The 18,480-nt window shown below is 34.8% G+C and overlaps 1 protein-coding gene across 1 annotated transcript; it reads right to left on the bottom strand.

The window, feature by feature from the left end:
• Positions 1–15,571: 15,571 nt before the first annotated feature.
• On the bottom strand, positions 15,572–17,489 carry LOC121801477 (40S ribosomal protein S9-2-like). The gene is made up of 3 exons (XM_042200976.1): positions 17,404–17,489; positions 16,426–16,807; positions 15,572–15,940 (listed from the first exon to the last, which is right to left on the bottom strand). Exons 1-3 carry the CDS (start codon positions 17,429–17,431, stop codon positions 15,757–15,759), a joined length of 594 nt encoding a protein of 197 aa, XP_042056910.1. The 5' UTR covers positions 17,432–17,489; the 3' UTR covers positions 15,572–15,756.
• Between the last annotated feature and the right edge of the window lie 991 nt (positions 17,490–18,480).

The following is an 18,480-nucleotide window of genomic DNA, read 5'->3' as shown; positions in this document are numbered from 1 at the left end:
TTGTAGTCGTGCTCAGAGATTAACCGAGCTCAATGTTCGGTGTTGAGCTCGGTGCTCAGTGCTCGGTGTTGGTGCTCGGTGTTGGCCGAACTTAAACGAGTTCGGTGTTGGTGCTCGGTGTTGGCCGAACTTAAACGAGTTCGGAGTTGACAGTTGTTATTAACTGATGCACGTCGTCGGATGCGACTAGTTAGTTAGCTTTAAATGAAAGCCGTTAGGTTTGAACTAGTTGTTAGATAAGTGTTAGTTAAATAGAGCCGAGCTGTGGAAAAAAGAAGAAGAATTTTTTCATCCATGAGTTTTGTAATCTTCCACACAAATAAAACACAAGATTTCCATTGACTCTCCAAGAATTGTTTTTTGCTTATTCATTTTCATATCAAGTATTCGTTCTTCTCGTTCCGGAATCGATCTCGTTGTGATAACAAGATTGAGTCGCGTATCTGATAGCATTACAAATTGGCGCCGTCTGTGGGAATCGAAGAAGGACGACGAATTCAACAATGTCTACCGCAAAGTTCGACGTTGAGAAATTCACCGGCGAAAATGATTTCGGCCTGTGGAGATTGAAGATGAGAGCTGTTCTGATGCAGCAAGGCGTCTGGGATTATGTGAAATCCAAGACGGACAAGAAAGAGATTCAAGGGATGGATGCGGCGAAATGTCAAGAACTGGAATACAAGGCGTATAGCTCGATTGTCTTGTGCCTCAGCGATAGAGTCTTGAGGGAGGTTCAGAAAGAGGATGATGCCGCGGGAGTGTGGGAGAAATTGGAGAAAATATATATGGAGAAGTCAATCTCCAATAGGTTGCATCTCAAGCAAAGATTGTTCAACTTTAGATTTTCTGACTCCAAGAATCTGGCGGATCAGCTGGAAGATTTTCGAAAGTATATAGATGATCTTGAGGGTGTGGATGATCCCATGAAAGATGAGGATAAAGCTTTGATGTTATTGAATGCTCTGCCTCAGAGTTTTGAGCAATTCAAAGACTCAATACTTCTTGGAAGGGATTCGAAAGTGACTTTGGAGGAGGTATTTTCTGCATTAAAGCTGAAGGCAATGCAGAAATGTGTCAGCAAGCCAATCGATCAAGCTGCTGAAAGCCTCAATGTGAAGGCAACTTCAAAGAAACAATTCAAATTCAAGAAACCCCCATCTGACAAGTGGAAGCCAAGATCATCTAAGGAAGGAGATCAAAAGGAATCTAGAAGCTGCTTCTGGTGTAAGAAACCAGGACACATCAAGCAAAATTGTTTTGCTTGGAAGAAAAAGCAATCTGAAAATCACAAAGGAGATGGCACAGCAGCTATCACTGAGGAAATTGAAGAGGCAAGAGCTCTCAATGTGGTGGAGGATAGCCCATTATCAAGGCTATGGATCATGGACTCAGGCTGCAGTTTCCATATGTCCTCCAATCTCGACTGGTTCCAAGATTTAAAGGAATCTGAAGGCTCGGTGTTGCTGGGAGATGACCATGTGTGTGATGTAAGGGGTGTTGGGAGCATATGTTTGAGGATGGACAATGGAATTTTCAGAACTCTCACTGATGTGAGATACATCCCATCCATTAAAAGGAATCTTATATCCTTGGGTCTTCTTGAGAAGAATGGCTACGAATTGACTCTCTTTGGTGGAGAGATGCTTGTCAAAAAGGATGGCCAAATGATCATGAAGGCTGTCAGAAACAATGTGCTCTATTATCTGAAAGCTGAGGCAGTTGCTGGAACAGCTAACAACACACAAAAGACCATCAATTGGCATGCTAGGCTGGGCCATGTGGGGGACACTGGGCTGATGCAGCTGGTAAAGCAAGGCATTATTCAGATGGCTGATTCAGAGATACAAAGAGCCATTGGATCGTGTGAAGAATGCATTCTTGGCAAAAACAAGAAGCTGCCATATGGAGTGGGCAAACATAACTCAACACAACCTCTCCAATATGTTCACAGTGACATATGGGGCCCTGCACCAGTAAATAGCATTGGAGGAGGCAGGTATTTCTTATCATTTGTTGATGATTTTTCAAGAAAGGTTTGGATAATGATCATGAAAGAAAAGTCAGAGACCTTCAAGAAATTTCAGGAGTGGTGTACTGCAGTTGAGCTAGAAAAGGGGAAGCCTTTGAGATGCCTAAGAACTGACAATGGGCTGGAATTTTTGTCCCATGAGTTTGATGAGTTTTGCAAGAGAAAAGGAATTAAAAGGCATAGAACGGTGCCTCACAACCCACAACAAAATGGGGTCGCCGAGAGAATAAATAGAACCATTCTTGAAAGGGTAAGATGCATGTTGATAGCATCTGGAATGTCAAAACCATTTTGGGCAGAAGCAGCCTCCACAGCTGTTGTTTTAATCAACAAATGCCCCTCTGCTGCCATTGAAAATCAGACTCCGGATAGTAGATGGTATGGATCTTATGGAGACTATTCAAAATTAAGACCATTTGGGTGTAGAGCATATGCTCACATCAAACAAGGAAAGCTGGAACCAAGGGCTCTCAGATGTGTGATGATAGGCTATCAGGTTGGAGTCAAAGGTTACAGATTATGGTGCTGTGAGGAAGGGAATAAGAAGGTTGTCATCAGTAGGGATGTTATTTTCAGGGAATCTGAAATGCCTTTCTTCATGAAGCAAGTTCAGACTGTTGAGTTTGAGGTGGAGTTAGTGAAAGGTGATCTGAAATCTGAATTTGATATGAAGGATCTTGGAGATGCAAAGAAGATCCTTGGAATGGAGATCATAAGGGATAGAGACAAGAAAAGGATATGGCTAACTCAGAAAGATTACATCAGGAATGTGATCAAGAAATTTCAGATGGATAAAAGCAAACCAGTGAGTGTGCCCCTGAGCCAGCAGTTTAAGCTCAGTGTAAATCAGTGCCCTAAAGATGATAGTCAGAGAAGAGAGATGGATAAAATCCCATATGCAAACATAGTGGGAAGCATCATGTACACCATGGTGTGTACAAGGCCAGACATCAGCCAAGCCATAAGTGTTGTGAGCAGATACATGGCAGATCCAGGTATGGAGCATTGGCATGCTTTAAAATGGATACTAAGGTATCTGAATGGTACTCAGGATTATGGCATACTGTTTGATGGAAGTAAGAATTTTGATGCACAGCCTCTATTGGGATATTGTGATTCTGATTTTGCTACTAACATTGACACAAGGAAGTCCCAATCCGGCTATGTTTTCTGCATGTATGGAGCTGCTGTAAGTTGGAAGTCGAGTTTGCAATCTGTGGTGGCACTCTCAACAACTGAGGCAGAATATATTTCCATGGCTGAGGCCGTAAAGGAGAGCATGTGGCTGAAAGGAATCTGCTCGGATTTTGGAGTTGATCAAGGAGCTGTGACTGTATTATGTGATTCAAATAGTGCCATATGTTTGTCAAAACATCAGACATTCCATGAGAGGAGCAAGCATGTGGATGTTAAGCTTCATTTTGTGAGGGATGAAGTTGAAATGGGCTCAGTGAAGATTGAAAAGGTAGCTACTGAGCACAATGCAGCTGATATGCTAACAAAGGTGTTGCCCGGACTTAAGTTGAAGTATTGCATGGATTTGGTGAATCTGATTCAGCTGGAGTGATTGTGGAAGATGGATGAAATCTATGGATTGTCCAGTTATGTCCCAAGGTGGAGATTTGTTATGAGGATTGGGGCAAAACTGCACAATCAGTTCAGTTCGGTTACCAATATACTGTTCGGCGATTAGGGACCGATATGCTGTTCAGTGATCTGACGAACTGCAATCATGCTCGGTGATTGGTCGAGTTTGTAGTCGTGCTCAGAGATTAACCGAGCTCAATGTTCGGTGTTGAGCTCGGTGCTCAGTGCTCGGTGTTGGTGCTCGGTGTTGGCCGAACTTAAACGAGTTCGGTGTTGGTGCTCGGTGTTGGCCGAACTTAAACGAGTTCGGAGTTGACAGTTGTTATTAACTGATGCACGTCGTCGGATGCGACTAGTTAGTTAGCTTTAAATGAAAGCCGTTAGGTTTGAACTAGTTGTTAGATAAGTGTTAGTTAAATAGAGCCGAGCTGTGGAAAAAAGAAGAAGAATTTTTTCATCCATGAGTTTTGTAATCTTCCACACAAATAAAACACAAGATTTCCATTGACTCTCCAAGAATTGTTTTTTGCTTATTCATTTTCATATCAAGTATTCGTTCTTCTCGTTCCGGAATCGATCTCGTTGTGATAACAAGATTGAGTCGCGTATCTGATAGCATTACAACATTCGAACTATCAATTACGTTTGTACACACTATATTATGTCTTTGTCCCAAATTAATTACAGTACATTTGTACTAACTATATCTACAAAATAGTGAGATGAGAAAAGAGTAAGTCGTGACCAATGAGAATATTTGGGAGTCCACTCAGAGGTGGTGGCCTTAGCAACATGGTCGTAATCAATGAGCATATTAGTATTTGATATATTCAGTTTTCATTAACAAATATAGTCTTTGTAGACTAAATGAAATCTTTTTTTTTTATAAACTAATCTTTTGGAATGAATTTTTTCTACTGTGCTATTTTATGATAAAGAATAACTACCTAAAAAGGAAACAAAAAAATAGTTTCATCATAATAAACTAGTGATACGGGAACGGCCTTTTTCTTATGGACTCCATTTTGCTTGCCCCTTTTATTCTTTTACCCTGTTGTCGAAGTCAAATTGTATATTTAAAAATGAAGAAATTACTTCGTCAAAATCATTAATTAAATCAATAAAAAATAACATTTATATTCGCCAACTACCATAACCCATAGATTTAGCATATGGGGTGGGGAATTCATTACATTAAATCATTAATTAAAATCAGAATATCACACCTTAATTTTGGTACACAATATATCAAGTTTGTTGAAGATAGATGAAAAGCATCTATTGATATATTCGAGTTAGAGTGCAATCTGGAGTATAAAAAAATTGAAAAGCTTTATTCGAAGTTTTCTTCTGTTTAATCAAATCTCGTTGGATGAAATATGTGGGGTTGGAAATTGAAATAGCTTAAAATTCTCTAGGACGAATGTGAAATTCCATTTGCAAATTTATCAATTTGTGTTAAACGGAAAAGGATTAAAGTGTGAAATGACATAAGTAGCCAAGTAGCGGCTCTTCTAGATGCAAAGCGGAGCCTCGAATAAGATGGGCCCACAGACGCTGTCATGCTATCTTTTTTATACCCAACCCATGAAAATAGAGATTTTATAATATTATGCGTTTTAAATCCTATCGCTTTATATTTTACTTGCACTTTTCATTTTAGATCGTAAATTTGAGATTATCTTTTTAATATAATAAATCATCATTTTAAACATAATGAGACAACACTTAATCAATTCTAATATATTAAATATCCTATATTTTACTAAAAATAAAAAATATAAGTAATTTGTGATAAGTCAAAATAGAAAAATGCGAATTACATATATAAGAGAGCATACATAATTAATAAAATATGATACAGAAAAAAAACATTAATTAAAGTAATCTTATTGTACAGGGAGATTCATATCAATAATATTATAATACTATATATGAAAAAACATCTAAAAAGTGAATTATTCTAATTATAAATTAGGGGGGGGGGGGGGTTTAGTAAATAAGAAAAAAACAGAGTATATATGATTGTAGTGTTTTTTAGTGAAGAATAAAGTTCAAATAATAAATTAACATAGCAAAATCAAATATGATATGAAGTTGTTTTAAGCCAAAAAATAGCATTAATCAAATATGATATGAAGTTGTTTTAAGCCAAAAAATAGCATTATATTTTGAGTTTATGTTTGATTTTGCTATATTAATTTTTTGTTTTAACTATTGTTATTCTTTCTCATTTCACTTTAGCAGTCCTAGTTGAGTTGTGCGCATGTTTAAAACAAATGTAAAAGAGTAAAAAGAGATGGTGGAATGTATGTCGTATTATAATAAAATATGAGTAAAATTGATTTAATGATGTGTGAGATCTATCACAATATATCGAAGATTCTAATCAGGAATAGATTAAAATTAAAAAGTGGACTAGTAGGTGGGACGGAAGAAGTTATAATAAGATTGCAAAAAATTATGAATCTATATTTGAAAATTATGAAATTAATTAAAAATTACTCCACAATTTAAATAACTACTATTATACTCCTACAAAGATGTGAATTATTGACTAGGGGTTTCATGTTCTCAAATGGAACACGAAATCATGCTCTAAAACACTTTTCAAAATTTTGAATTGTTTTGTACCATGAAATCAATCAGATATATATTCAGGGTAGGTCCCATAGTACTATATTTTCGGTACATGTATTATTACCGGATATTTTAAAGCAAATAATTGTCGGCAATTATATTTATATTAGGGGAGTGATCAATTGCTAAATCACTCTCTAATTATTAATTACAATTAATTTAAGATTATAGGATTTTAGAAATCTAGTAGTCTAAAATTTGCCACGTATAATTTTCATTTTTATTAATTAAATCGAAAAAATAAAAAAATTTACCAAATTAGGGTTTTGGATGGAAATATCAATATAGTGTTTTGAAAATATCAACACAATGCTTTGAGAATGTCAACACATTGCTTATGTCAACACGTTGTTTTAAGAATGACATTTTACATGTATTATATTGACATATTTTATATACTAAGTTGACATTTGTTGTTGTACGAAAAAAATTTAAATTTTAAAATTTTTTTAAATTTTGACATTGGAACATATGCAAGTGAGATCACGTTAGAATCCTTATGAAATTATCTTTAAATTGATATATGTTGTGCGAAAAAATAATTTGAATCGAGAAAGTTATATGTGTTTTTTTTAAAAGTTAGTTACAACTCATTTATTATAAATTGACCTTATACCTTTATTGACTTTTTTTATCGTATTGACATTCCGGGGCTAATGATCTAGGCCCTTGATTTGAATATCTAAGGGCTATGATTTAATTATAGTTAGCAATTAAATATTGAGTTAGTAATATGACACTCCCCTCTTATGTTATGTATAAAGTAGATATACCCGCAAGGACGTAGCGCAGTTGGCAACGGAGGGACAGATCTTGCTGCAATGTGCCTGAGTTCAAATCTCACTGCTGTCGTGTAGTTGCTTCCATCTTTCAGACACAAGTGTGAGGCCTTGGGAGATGGGCTTCTGGCGGTCAGTAGGTTAAGGCCTCCCCTTTAACGGACTACTGCGTACCCTGATTTAACCCCCTCATATAATTTCGGGCCAGAGTGTGGGGCCACCAAGGCGACGGACTCGCCTTTTCCTGCAATGTATAGAGTATATATAAGTGGAATCGTATACAGATAGTGGAATTTAAGTAATTAACTTTAACTTTAACTTTAACTTTTAACTTTTAACTTTAACTTTATTGTTCTACTATCTTTGAGATATATTCTTGTACTATGTTATAAGTTTTGCTTCAACTTTTCTTGAAAATATTTTATTATGTGATTTTGTTTGTAAGGGCACCCGTAATGGGGCGTCCATTGTCCTTGGGTGCGGACGATGCCCACATTGTGGGTGCCCGCCATCGTCCGCGCCCTACGTCGAGGATGATGGCCATCGGGCGCGCCATCGCCCGCGCCATTGTGGGCGACGCGGACGATGACACTCATTTTACTTAAAAAATTACGTTTGCCGGGGATCAAACTCGGGTCTATTGCTTGGAAGGCAATAATCCAAACCGTTGGACTACAAACAATAGTTGAGATATCTTGAAAACTAAATTGTTTTATACATTTATTAAGATGATAATTTGATAAAAAAATGATAATTTATGATTAAAATCTAGAATTCGGTGAAACGAGAATTTGCTTCTTCGAGTTATTAAGATGATTATGTTGTGTGATTGAAATGAAGGTTTTTTTTATAAATGTATTAATTTTTATAAATGTATTAATTTAATTCGTATTGTAATTTTTTAATTTTTATAAATGTATTAATTTTTAATCAATGCAATCTTCGCCGGTTTTTAGTTACTCGTTGTGTTTTTTAATTAGTTTGCATTACATATTTGAAAACATTTAAATTAACTAACAAAACAATAGTAAACATATAGGGCGTGCCTTAGGGCGCCACATTGCAGGTGGGGGTAGGAGGATAAAACTGACGTCGTGGCGCGCCATTGCTAATGGCCTAACTGAATTTGGTCTAGTACTGTAAAAACTAAAGAAGGATTAAAATTATGTAAAGAAAGGAAAATACATAACAATTTGGCTGCAAAACATAAGTTTTAAAGAAGAACGACAAAAAAATGTAAAAATAAAATAAAGCAAACAAGAGTTTAAAAAAAGAAAGAGAAGAAAATGCCAAAAAATAATAATTTTAAAATTAATAAAATAGGTTTGTTGGGACAAATATATAGATGTTTGGGTATCACTAATTTGTTGCAAATAATCACACAAGCCTATGTATATTGTATATCAATTAATACACACTCGTATTCAACTTATAGATTAGGTATTGCAACTTATAGATGGTAGTACTATGTATGAGCGTGTTAAATTAGGCATTGTAAGGTGCAACTTCTAGATTGGATAGATCTAAGTTTGGGATAAACTTCAAGAAACAACAAAAATAGAGGACCGTGATCAACGTTTATTTTGTTAGATAATTAGTAATTACTAGCTGTGGCTAGTCGGCATAGCTGATTTATTTTGCATAAAGTCGTCTCAAACTTATCTCTAATAATGCGTATTTGTGCAGCCTTTTCTAGTATATTTGATTTTTATTTAGTACCACTACTACTATTGTTTGTCTTATATACATCGAATTATGATTCGTATGTCACAGTATGAAATATAGCTCGAACCAATTGAAGCACTCTCTTTATATGAGTATATAAAAACGTTAATTAATTATTCCATGTATATTCTATACATATATATACATATAAAGAATAGTGAATCATTGTTTAACTAATTTTAATTGTGTCTATTTTTTTATATACGTATGCTCTTAACGTAGATTATGACGTAAATTTATCCGTTAACAGTGATTTTATTGTTTCATTTATCAATAATTTACTATTATTTTATAATATTAGAATCTACAAAATAATCAATATTTTCATACTATTTTTTATTTATAATTTTTTATAGGTGCATCACTCTATAATAAATTAGGTAAACTAATTCAGTACTATCAGACTTCTTCCCACCAAAAAATCAATTATTATTAATTAGCTAGACTTAGCTGCGATCAAATCGCTATTTCTTTTGAATAAATAGTAGTAATACACATAATAGAGTAGTAATACACATAATAGAATATTTTCTAATAAACAACTTGATCTAATCTAACAGCTCGCCCAACTAATTCATAGTATTATACAGTACTTCTTCTAAAAATATACTACTACTATTAGACTTGTTTCAAATCGAGTGGTTTCTATTAAGAAACAATATAGTACTACTCCATTCGTCCCACCGAAAATGACTCACTCAATTAAGATGATTCATTACTAAAAATAAAAATACATTTATCTCTACTTTATTCCCTCTCTTACTTTAGCCCTTTCACTTAATACACAAAATAAAACTATATAAAATCTGATACACGTGCACAGACAGAGTTATGAACTTAATCATTAAAATTGGATAAGCAATTAAATACTAAGTCTAACCGAATTATATGAATTTTTTTTGTAAAATAGTAATGGTGCTTAACAAACTTATCATAATAAAATTGGCCATGTCAATTTAATCAAATACAAAATATACTTCATTCATCCACAAATAATTATCCTATTTTTCCATTTTGGCATAATCACAATCAATAGTTCTTTTCTATTTTGGTAAGTTTTTACTGTATTTCTTTTATATAAGATAGAACCATATTAATCTAGTAATGATATTTCTCTCATTTTTCTCATAAATTACTACTTATTTTACCAATTTTATATTGAAACTCGCATCGTTCACTGCTGAGATCAAGGAGGTATAAAAGTAACTATTTAGCAATTATTAACAAGCAAATTAAATATAATTTCTCATTCTATAAATTAGGGACGGCAGCTGTGACTTACCCAATGGGTATATGGTTGATGGAAAAACCAAATTGTAATTAAAATTGAAAACATGAGATGGATTGATGGAGATGGGTATCCACTTTGTTGAAGCATCGAGCAAATTGACATACAGTTTTAACAAAGAAAAAAAGTAGATAGTATATATATAATATTGATTGGGGGGTCCAAATAAATTAGCAAGAGTTTGTGATCTCCAAAGAATAGAGATAATGCTCGCCACTTGTTGGACACATTTATTAGTATATTGTCTCCCCCTAGAGATATATCATTATCATCTTATCAATTTATCATGGTTGGACCATGCATCTTGATATTTATATTCATCACGGATTTAATGGTATTTTGGCAATACATCATAGCATGATTTAAATAAAAATGACAACTAATTTATCAAATCATCATAGATTCATTACATCATATTTTTTTAATAAAATATCATATACTCATGTATATTTATATTAGTAGTATTATTAGCTGTAAAGATATGAAAGTAGACTGCTTAAAAACATTCCAAATGTTCTCAGAGCAATACAATTCTAAAATGGGATTCCCACAAACAAAAATTTGACTGATGCTTGATGTGCCATATGGCATACATTTCAGTTCATATTATAAAAATCAAGATAAGTTAGATAACTACTGAATTAATATTCTCTGTGTCATGACAATGAAAAGAAGAGCAGACAAAAAGATAACGTCAATAATTGAATAAAAAAAGGAAAAAGAGAAACTATACGAGCATGTGTGTGATGAAACCTATCAACTATGTATATAACCACTCAAGAACATAGCCGCCCATGCCCTAAAAAGTTGTTTCCAGATGTATGTATCAATTATGGAAAATTTTCGTGATTCTTGTGCTCTAAATAATTTATTTTTTAAAATTATATTTGGGTCCCTTTTTGACTATGTAGTTTTGCTTTTTTGGTGGAGTTGATTATCAACTAGGCTCGACTTAATTGAGTGGGAAAGTAATACTACTATACAAGTTTAATTTCTTGGATTAGGTATTGGAACTTTTGAGCCTTTGATTTGGTAAATACATTTTTTTTTTATGTGGAAGTTAATTTACAAGAAAAAATATATTGGAATATGGTGTTAGCGGGATCATTGATTTCATTTTCTAGTCCTTCATTAAAAAAAATTAAGTCAAAATATACTGTTATTGTATAAACACTTATAACATTAAAGAGTAGTAGTACGAAATAAATAGAAGTCCGTTTTTAAAAATGCTACAAAAACTAGAGATTGGATTAAATAGAAGTCCGTTTTAAAAAATACTACAAAAACTCGATTTTTTTTCTTGATAAACAATTTTGGGGAAAAAAAATCCGATTTTGTACCGAATATTTAGATGGAAAGTCACTTCATAGCAAAACAAACGTCTACTACACATTATTGAGACATAGTTGAGGTGACACGTAGGTGTTACTCAACAATATCAATCAATTAATAACAACAAAGTAAACCAAAATTAGACGTTTAATAAGTACCCACTATCACACGTCAACTCCAAAGTTTTCCAACTTAAATTTCTAAATATGAATGAGACAGTTTCGGAAAGACTAATAACATCAAATTAAGTCGTAATTTACACGTCCAAATTGGTGTCTATTAATTGGAGATAAATTTTGATTTAAATTTTCCTGATTTAAAATTTTTAAGTAATAGTACCATAAAAACAGCTTTGCACCACACTCCATGTTTGAATTTGATATCTTTACCGTAAAGTTCTTGTAGAAAATGAAATATATAACTGTTGCTATAATACTTAGTTTTGTGAAAACCATAGCTATATTTGGATGAATATTAGAGTACCTTGAAAGATACATACAACGGAATAATGAAAAGATGAAGACTCTTATCGGACAAAAACTAAGAAAAATAGACAGTATTTAATGAGCAAGGAGCCGTGCCCTAACTGTCATACCTCTCTAATTTAGACCCCCTACGTCCGCAAACAGTCGTAGTTTGTCATTTTGATCCTTTCACGATTCTCTTTTACTGTAAATGGTAGTAAGTAAACAAAGTATATAAAAATGAAATTCATATTTCACAAACTTTTTTCACACACATTTCTTTATTCTTAAAATCCGTGTCACATTAAACAAGGTCTCTAATCACGGTGGGATGGAGTACAAATATTGATTGGAATATGTATATTCGAAAATGTATCTTTTGTTTTACATGTATCTTTTGTATGACCCAACAATTCAAAGTTGAAGAGAGGGTGTAGCCAGCCCACCAAGCTAAATAATTATTAATGGGCCGTTAAAAATCCTCAAGCCCATCTCTTTTATTATATGGCCACAATTTTATACATATCCGTGATATTATATGGAAATAAGGAACCTAATTGATTCTTGAATATCTTGAAAAAATCTTCTATATTTTGACATTTTCGTATAACATGTGCAATGTAGTAATATAGTTTTAGGAAGGTAACATTAATACAAAGATGAGAGCGTTATCCACACTAGGGTAATATTAATGCAACGATGAAATAGACTAAAGTATTAATTACTGTGGCTATGGAATATTTGAATGGAAAAAATACCCCATTCTTAAATGTGGAAAAATAAATTAAATGTAAATTAATTGTGAGATGCTAAAATGTATTCTAAATCTTAAATACAAAACTGCAAGTGAGAAACAAGTACTATTAAACTCATCATCACCAACATATAATATGGCATCATTCTCTCCAAATTCTGAATCAAAAGTAACCAACAACTATGAAAATGGCTTCAATCTATCAATCCATTAGCCTTATATATGTTGATTCTTACTTTTGCCTCAGGTAAACAAAAATTAAAATACTTGCATATATTTAGTAGTAATTTATTTTGTGGGGACATCAATATTTGGTGTATGAATTGAATTTTTTTTTATACATATTTGGCAGTTGAAGCTGGAAGAGGTGGAAAATGCCAAAGTGGAGTGGGTGAATGTGGAAATAACATATTTTGTGGTGGATGACTTTCTGGTGAATTAAATTATGGGAGTGGAGCCACCTCAACTTGTAGTTCACATGATTGTTAGTTTGAGTTTTTTTTTTTTTTTTAAAAAAAGAAAAAGAATAAGAACTCACTTTTCATTTCCCAATTTTATTTATTTTTCATTAAAGCAAAGCCAAGAACAAAAATACTCATTCATATCATGCTTCATTAATTATTTCTCAATGCTTTTATTAAGAGGTCCGCACCGTGCAGGACTCACCTTTACGTTTATCTATATTTATAATTAAAACAATTGGTGATTGATAAAATTCTACGGAAATCTTAATCATTAAGATATGAAGTTTAGATTAGATCCTAAATTCTTTGTTAGTATACTAATCTATATCTGTGAACTTCAGTAAATACTTATGACATGAAACATAGCACTACGCAATACTGAGTACAATTAATTATTCTCTTACCATTTCTTAGGTAAAGTAGAGATTGGATTAAACAGAGGTCCATTTTAGAACACAGAGACTCGATTTTTAATATCTAGACAAACAATTTGAAACAAATCCAATTTTGTACCGAATATTTTGATGGAAACTCAATTGATAACAAAACACGTCTACAACACGTAGGTGTTACTCAACTTTATCAATCAATTAAAACAACAAAAATTAGACGTTTAACTAGTATCCACTATCACACTTCAATTCCAAACATACTTTTCCAATCAAATTTCTAAATATTAGAGACAACTTCGGAAAAATGAATAACTTCCCACAATAAGTCATCATTCACCCGTCTTAATTGGTGTCTATAGTTCCAGTCGAACACGTCCAAATTTTGGTTTAAATTTTCTCGACTTTAATTATGCAATCCCATAAAATCAGCTTTGCTCCATACCTCTTGTTCGAATTTGATACTCCATTTCTTTACCGCAAATGACTCATAATTAGTTGTTATGAAAAACTACAGTGATAATAGGGTGAATATTAGAATATCTCGAAAAGTACATACAACGGAATAATGAAAAGATTGGGCGTTTTTACCACAGTATTTTTAAAAAAGTTACTTTCGCAACTTGGGTTTATGTCATTTTCATCCAAACCTAGAATTTTATCAAAATGTGGCTATTACTTTTTAAAAAAGAATTGTAAGAGGATATATGTTCAGGCCCAGTAAGAATAAGCCCAAGCCCTGATTTTTATGTATTATATAACCATCTTTTGTTATACTACATATTAGCGCATCCACAATGGGGCGCTCTAAGGCGCGCCACGTCAGCAGTTTTATCCTCATACCCCCACCTGTAATGGGGCGCCCTAAGGCGTGCTTTATGCATTTTATTTTATTTGAATTATTAAATAACAAAAAATTGAGAAAAAACTTCATTTCATATATACAAATTAATACATTACAATACGAATTAAAAAAATACGCAAACTGAACTCAGCATTCTAAACCGCCGGCGGAAAACAGTCGGTCCCCACCGTGGTTGATCGGCAAAATAGTCTTCAACCAGACGTTGGTGAGCTGCCGTGTGGTCGCGTCGGACAGAGGTCCGACATCGAATTGGCCTGCTGATCTGCTCCGCCGCCACCGCCTCCTCGCACTGCAGTTCGAGTAAGCATTACGTCATGGCCTCTTCAACGGCTGCATCTAAGGCTGCCGAGTACGAACTACCCGACTCCGATGAGCTAGAACTAGTTGTGTCATCGTCGTGGTTCATTTTGGTATGTGAGATAGGTAGAAATGTGAGAGAGGAGCGAAACGAGAGAGTCGAGATGTTCTTATGAACAAGTGAATGAGAAACGAGTTTTAAATAGAAAAAAAAAAATCAAACACACGTGGCATCGTCCGCGACCATCGTCCACCGATCCCGCAATGGGGCACCCGATGGGGCGCCCGATGGCACCATTGTGGGCTCGGCAGACGATGCATCGGGCATGAGCGTAGGGCGCGGACGATGGCAGGCACTAGCGCAGGGTATTCGGTCGGTTCGGTTCTAACCGAACCGAATACCCGGTTAACCGAAATCAAAAGAAACCGAAATTGAAGCACCGGAACCGAAACCGAATTGGCCTCGGTTCGGTTCGGTTCCTAACCGAATAGGGTCGGTTCGGTTCCAATTAACCGAACCGGAATCGAATTTAAAAAAAAAAAGTGTTTGCAGTTCATGGGGATCGATCCCTGGACATTTCATACGAAAAATTCCCAGCCTAGCCACCACTTGCGCTATATTGCGTTTTTGGTATTTAATCGGTTTTTCGGTCCTAAATTCGGTCACACCGATCGGTTATCGGTTCTAACCGATAACCGATCAACACTTGAAGATGGGAACCGAAATTAACCGATAACCGAGATGGGGCGGTTCTCGGTTAACCGAGAACCGAGGTGTTCGGTTCGGTCATCGGTTAACCGACTAACCGATGACCGAATTATCAGCCCTAGCAGGCACCCATTGTGGATGCCCTTATAGTGGAGACTAATAATTGCCCATATATTCAGATCAATTTTCCAGGAAATCTACATATATCCATATGAACTTCAACAATTGCAACTGCAGGTGCTATAGAGGTTACGAAATAAATAAGAACATCAACCAGAAGCAGTTCAAATGACATTAGATCCTCAGCAGCGGCTTAAAAAACATGTCTTCTATGACAAGATTAAAACATGCCAAAACTTCAGCAACCGTAAATAAGAATATCCCAAACAAAAATAACACCAATGGAGTTTGCAAAATAGATAAGATATTAAATCTCACTCCTCGTCATCCTCATCTCCATCGCCACCAGAGGCCTTCTTTGCAGCTGCCTTCAGGTTCTTTCGCTTCACTCTTCCAGGTCTGCCACCGCCAAAAGGACTTGTGAGAGAGAAATCAATGTGCTTCTGGGAATCAACCCTCACAAGGAATGAAGCCACATTAACAACTTGCCTTCCAACTCTGCAAAAGCATATAACATGAATCAGTGGAAAACTTGATTACAATGTTTCTACTGCAGACTTTCCAATAAAAATAGCGACTGGTTGGAGGTTAGAAAAGAATCAAGAGAAATTGGCAAAGGAAAGTAGTTTCCACAAAACTTTAGCTATGAAGGGTGTGAGACGACAACATAAACAAAAACCAACTAGAATGTCTTGCAAAGGCAATCCTCAAGGTAGCTAACACTCAGTTACTTCATTGCAACACACTGCAATAAGATCAAAAAATACATACTGGGGGAAAGAGCTAGATTATTATTGCCAAAGAGCTTCAAATATCTGTTTTTCGAAAGTCAAAAGAGACTTCAGCTTATAGAAATAACCAAGTTGAAACTTTCAAGCACAAGAAAAAAAATCAGAAAAGCAAAAGTAAAAAGACAATCATATAGAGGAATCAACAAGAACTGGAGGTTTAGAGAGTCTTTGAAACCAAGTTATCAAGTCTACCTTATATGCCTCTGCCTGATAAGAACTCTGGCATGATGAATGGACTTGGCCATACCCGCCTTAAAGACAAGAGTTTGCAGACGGCGCTCAAGAAAGTTCTCAACAGTGAGGGACAAGACATAATCAAGCTTGTTCTGGCTCTCATCGAGGAGGCCATACCTGTTCATCCTCCTCAAAAGAGCTTCACCCTCAAAAATACGACGAGGGTCCTTCTCATCAAGGGTCAACAGATTTCTAGCATTGTTCCTGATACGGCTCAAAGCATACTGAACCCTCCACAGCTCTCTCTTACACCTAAGACCGTATTCTCCAACAAGTTTCAACTCAGCATCCAAACGCTCTTTCTCATATGGACGACGGGGCTTCTTGAAAGTCTTTCCATCTATAAATATCAGATTTAATTAGGGCATTAGCTGAGGCATGATAGTGCATACCATTGATCCAATTGTAGAAATATAAGGCATTTCATGTATGAGCAATTCAAGTTTACTGGTTGTTTCTGCCTCATATCAGACTATACTCATATAAACAGGCAAGGCACTAAAAACTACATCTTTACTAGTATCGTAGATGACTGTAGATCTTACACATATAGCAAGTAAGCAGCAGGCAATTTGGTTTCATAAACAGGTCGATTACAGTTCGGAGGGGGGATGAATCCTAGTACACCAACAATATTTTTTCAAGGATGCAAAAATTAATCAGCTGGCGGTGATTCGATATTAAAGCTAATCTAATAACATCTTCCCACAATCCGCAATAAAAAATTACATTGCATATATTGAAGAAATATTTCATACAACACATTGCAGCTTAGCAGCATAAGAAGAGAAACAGAAACCGAATGTAAAATATCAGTCAAAATGTAGAACAAACAAATGTAGGAAGAGCCATACAGGAAGAAACATCCAGGCGTTATCAAATCAGAAAATTTGCAGTGATTGTTAGTGTATCGGAGAAGAAACAACATCAACTTACAGTTGCGGTAAAAGGAAACGTGCACCATCGTTTCCCGCTGCCGACGCCCTCACTCCGATCTGCTGATAGAAATTTCAATTGAAGTCTAGGGTTTAGGCACAAGATCTCCTGGCCGATTATATAGTCCTCTTTTATGGGCCAAACCCTAATGGGATTTAGTTACTATGAAGTGATGGGCTTCTATACATGTTTGTGGGCTCTTGAACGGCCCAAATCTAATTCAATGATTAGGCGTCTATTCCACAAATTGTGATTTTAATAGTTTTCTTAAACTATACTTCTCCATCCCATAAAAAATAGTGAAAAAAAAAACTCAGTGTTATTTATATTGTAAATGGATAAAAGATAAGACGTGGTAAATTTTGCCTTTACTACTAGGCTAGTGGCATAATAGTACATCAATTATCATGAACCCTTTCATCTGTGTCTAATTTTGAGTCGATCCATATTTTCTTGTTAACAAGCATATTATATATGTGTATGTATAAAACTATAGGCAGCTTTGCTGATGAATGTTGAGATATTTCCTAGTGAGAGTATTGAGGTGGCCATTTACATAGAACTACTTAGTTTGCAGTCAAAGAAAATGAGCAAATAAAGTGAAAGCATACATAAAGCTCATTTGTGAATTTGAGGAAGCCTCATAATTATTTCACATTTGGTTTCATCGCGTGGTTAAATGCCTTTACCGAAAGTTATATGTAGTATACACGAGTTGGTGATATTCTTTTATCATTTATATTCACATATCTCTTCCATCCCATTTACGTACATGTGTCTCTTCTTATCTTTTCATGAATCGTTGATACACTTTTCAAGACAACACTAGCAAGCATTGTCTTAATCTATAATGCTCCTAGCTAGCATCTATAGTTTGTAATTAACTCATGAAATACATTTCAAGGTAATATAGAAATTTCAATTTGTTTAATCTAATTAAACATGTTTTCGAACAAAACCTCCTCACTTTCCTTAGACTCAAGTTCTGGTTGTTCAAATACCACCGCACTTGATAAATGAGAAAATTGAGTTTCTCGTCAAAATCGATGAATTGATGTATTCATCAGTAACATGATC

Source organism: Salvia splendens, chromosome 4 (assembly GCF_004379255.2).
Source record: "Salvia splendens isolate huo1 chromosome 4, SspV2, whole genome shotgun sequence".
Taxonomy (NCBI): domain Eukaryota; kingdom Viridiplantae; phylum Streptophyta; class Magnoliopsida; order Lamiales; family Lamiaceae; genus Salvia; species Salvia splendens.
The sequence above is the reverse complement of the archived record's forward strand: the minus strand, read 5'-3'. Positions and strand labels throughout refer to the sequence as shown.

Coding starts and splice junctions, on each gene's coding strand:
- LOC121801477 (XM_042200976.1), bottom strand. CDS start 17,431: ATGGTGCACGTTTCCTTTTACCGCAACT. Junction 16,808..17,403: donor CGTTTCCTTTTACCGCAACT/GTAAGTTGATGT, acceptor TGATATTTATAG/ATGGAAAGACTTTCAAGAAG. Junction 15,941..16,425: donor ATCAGGCAGAGGCATATAAG/GTAGACTTGATA, acceptor ATGCTTTTGCAG/AGTTGGAAGGCAAGTTGTTA.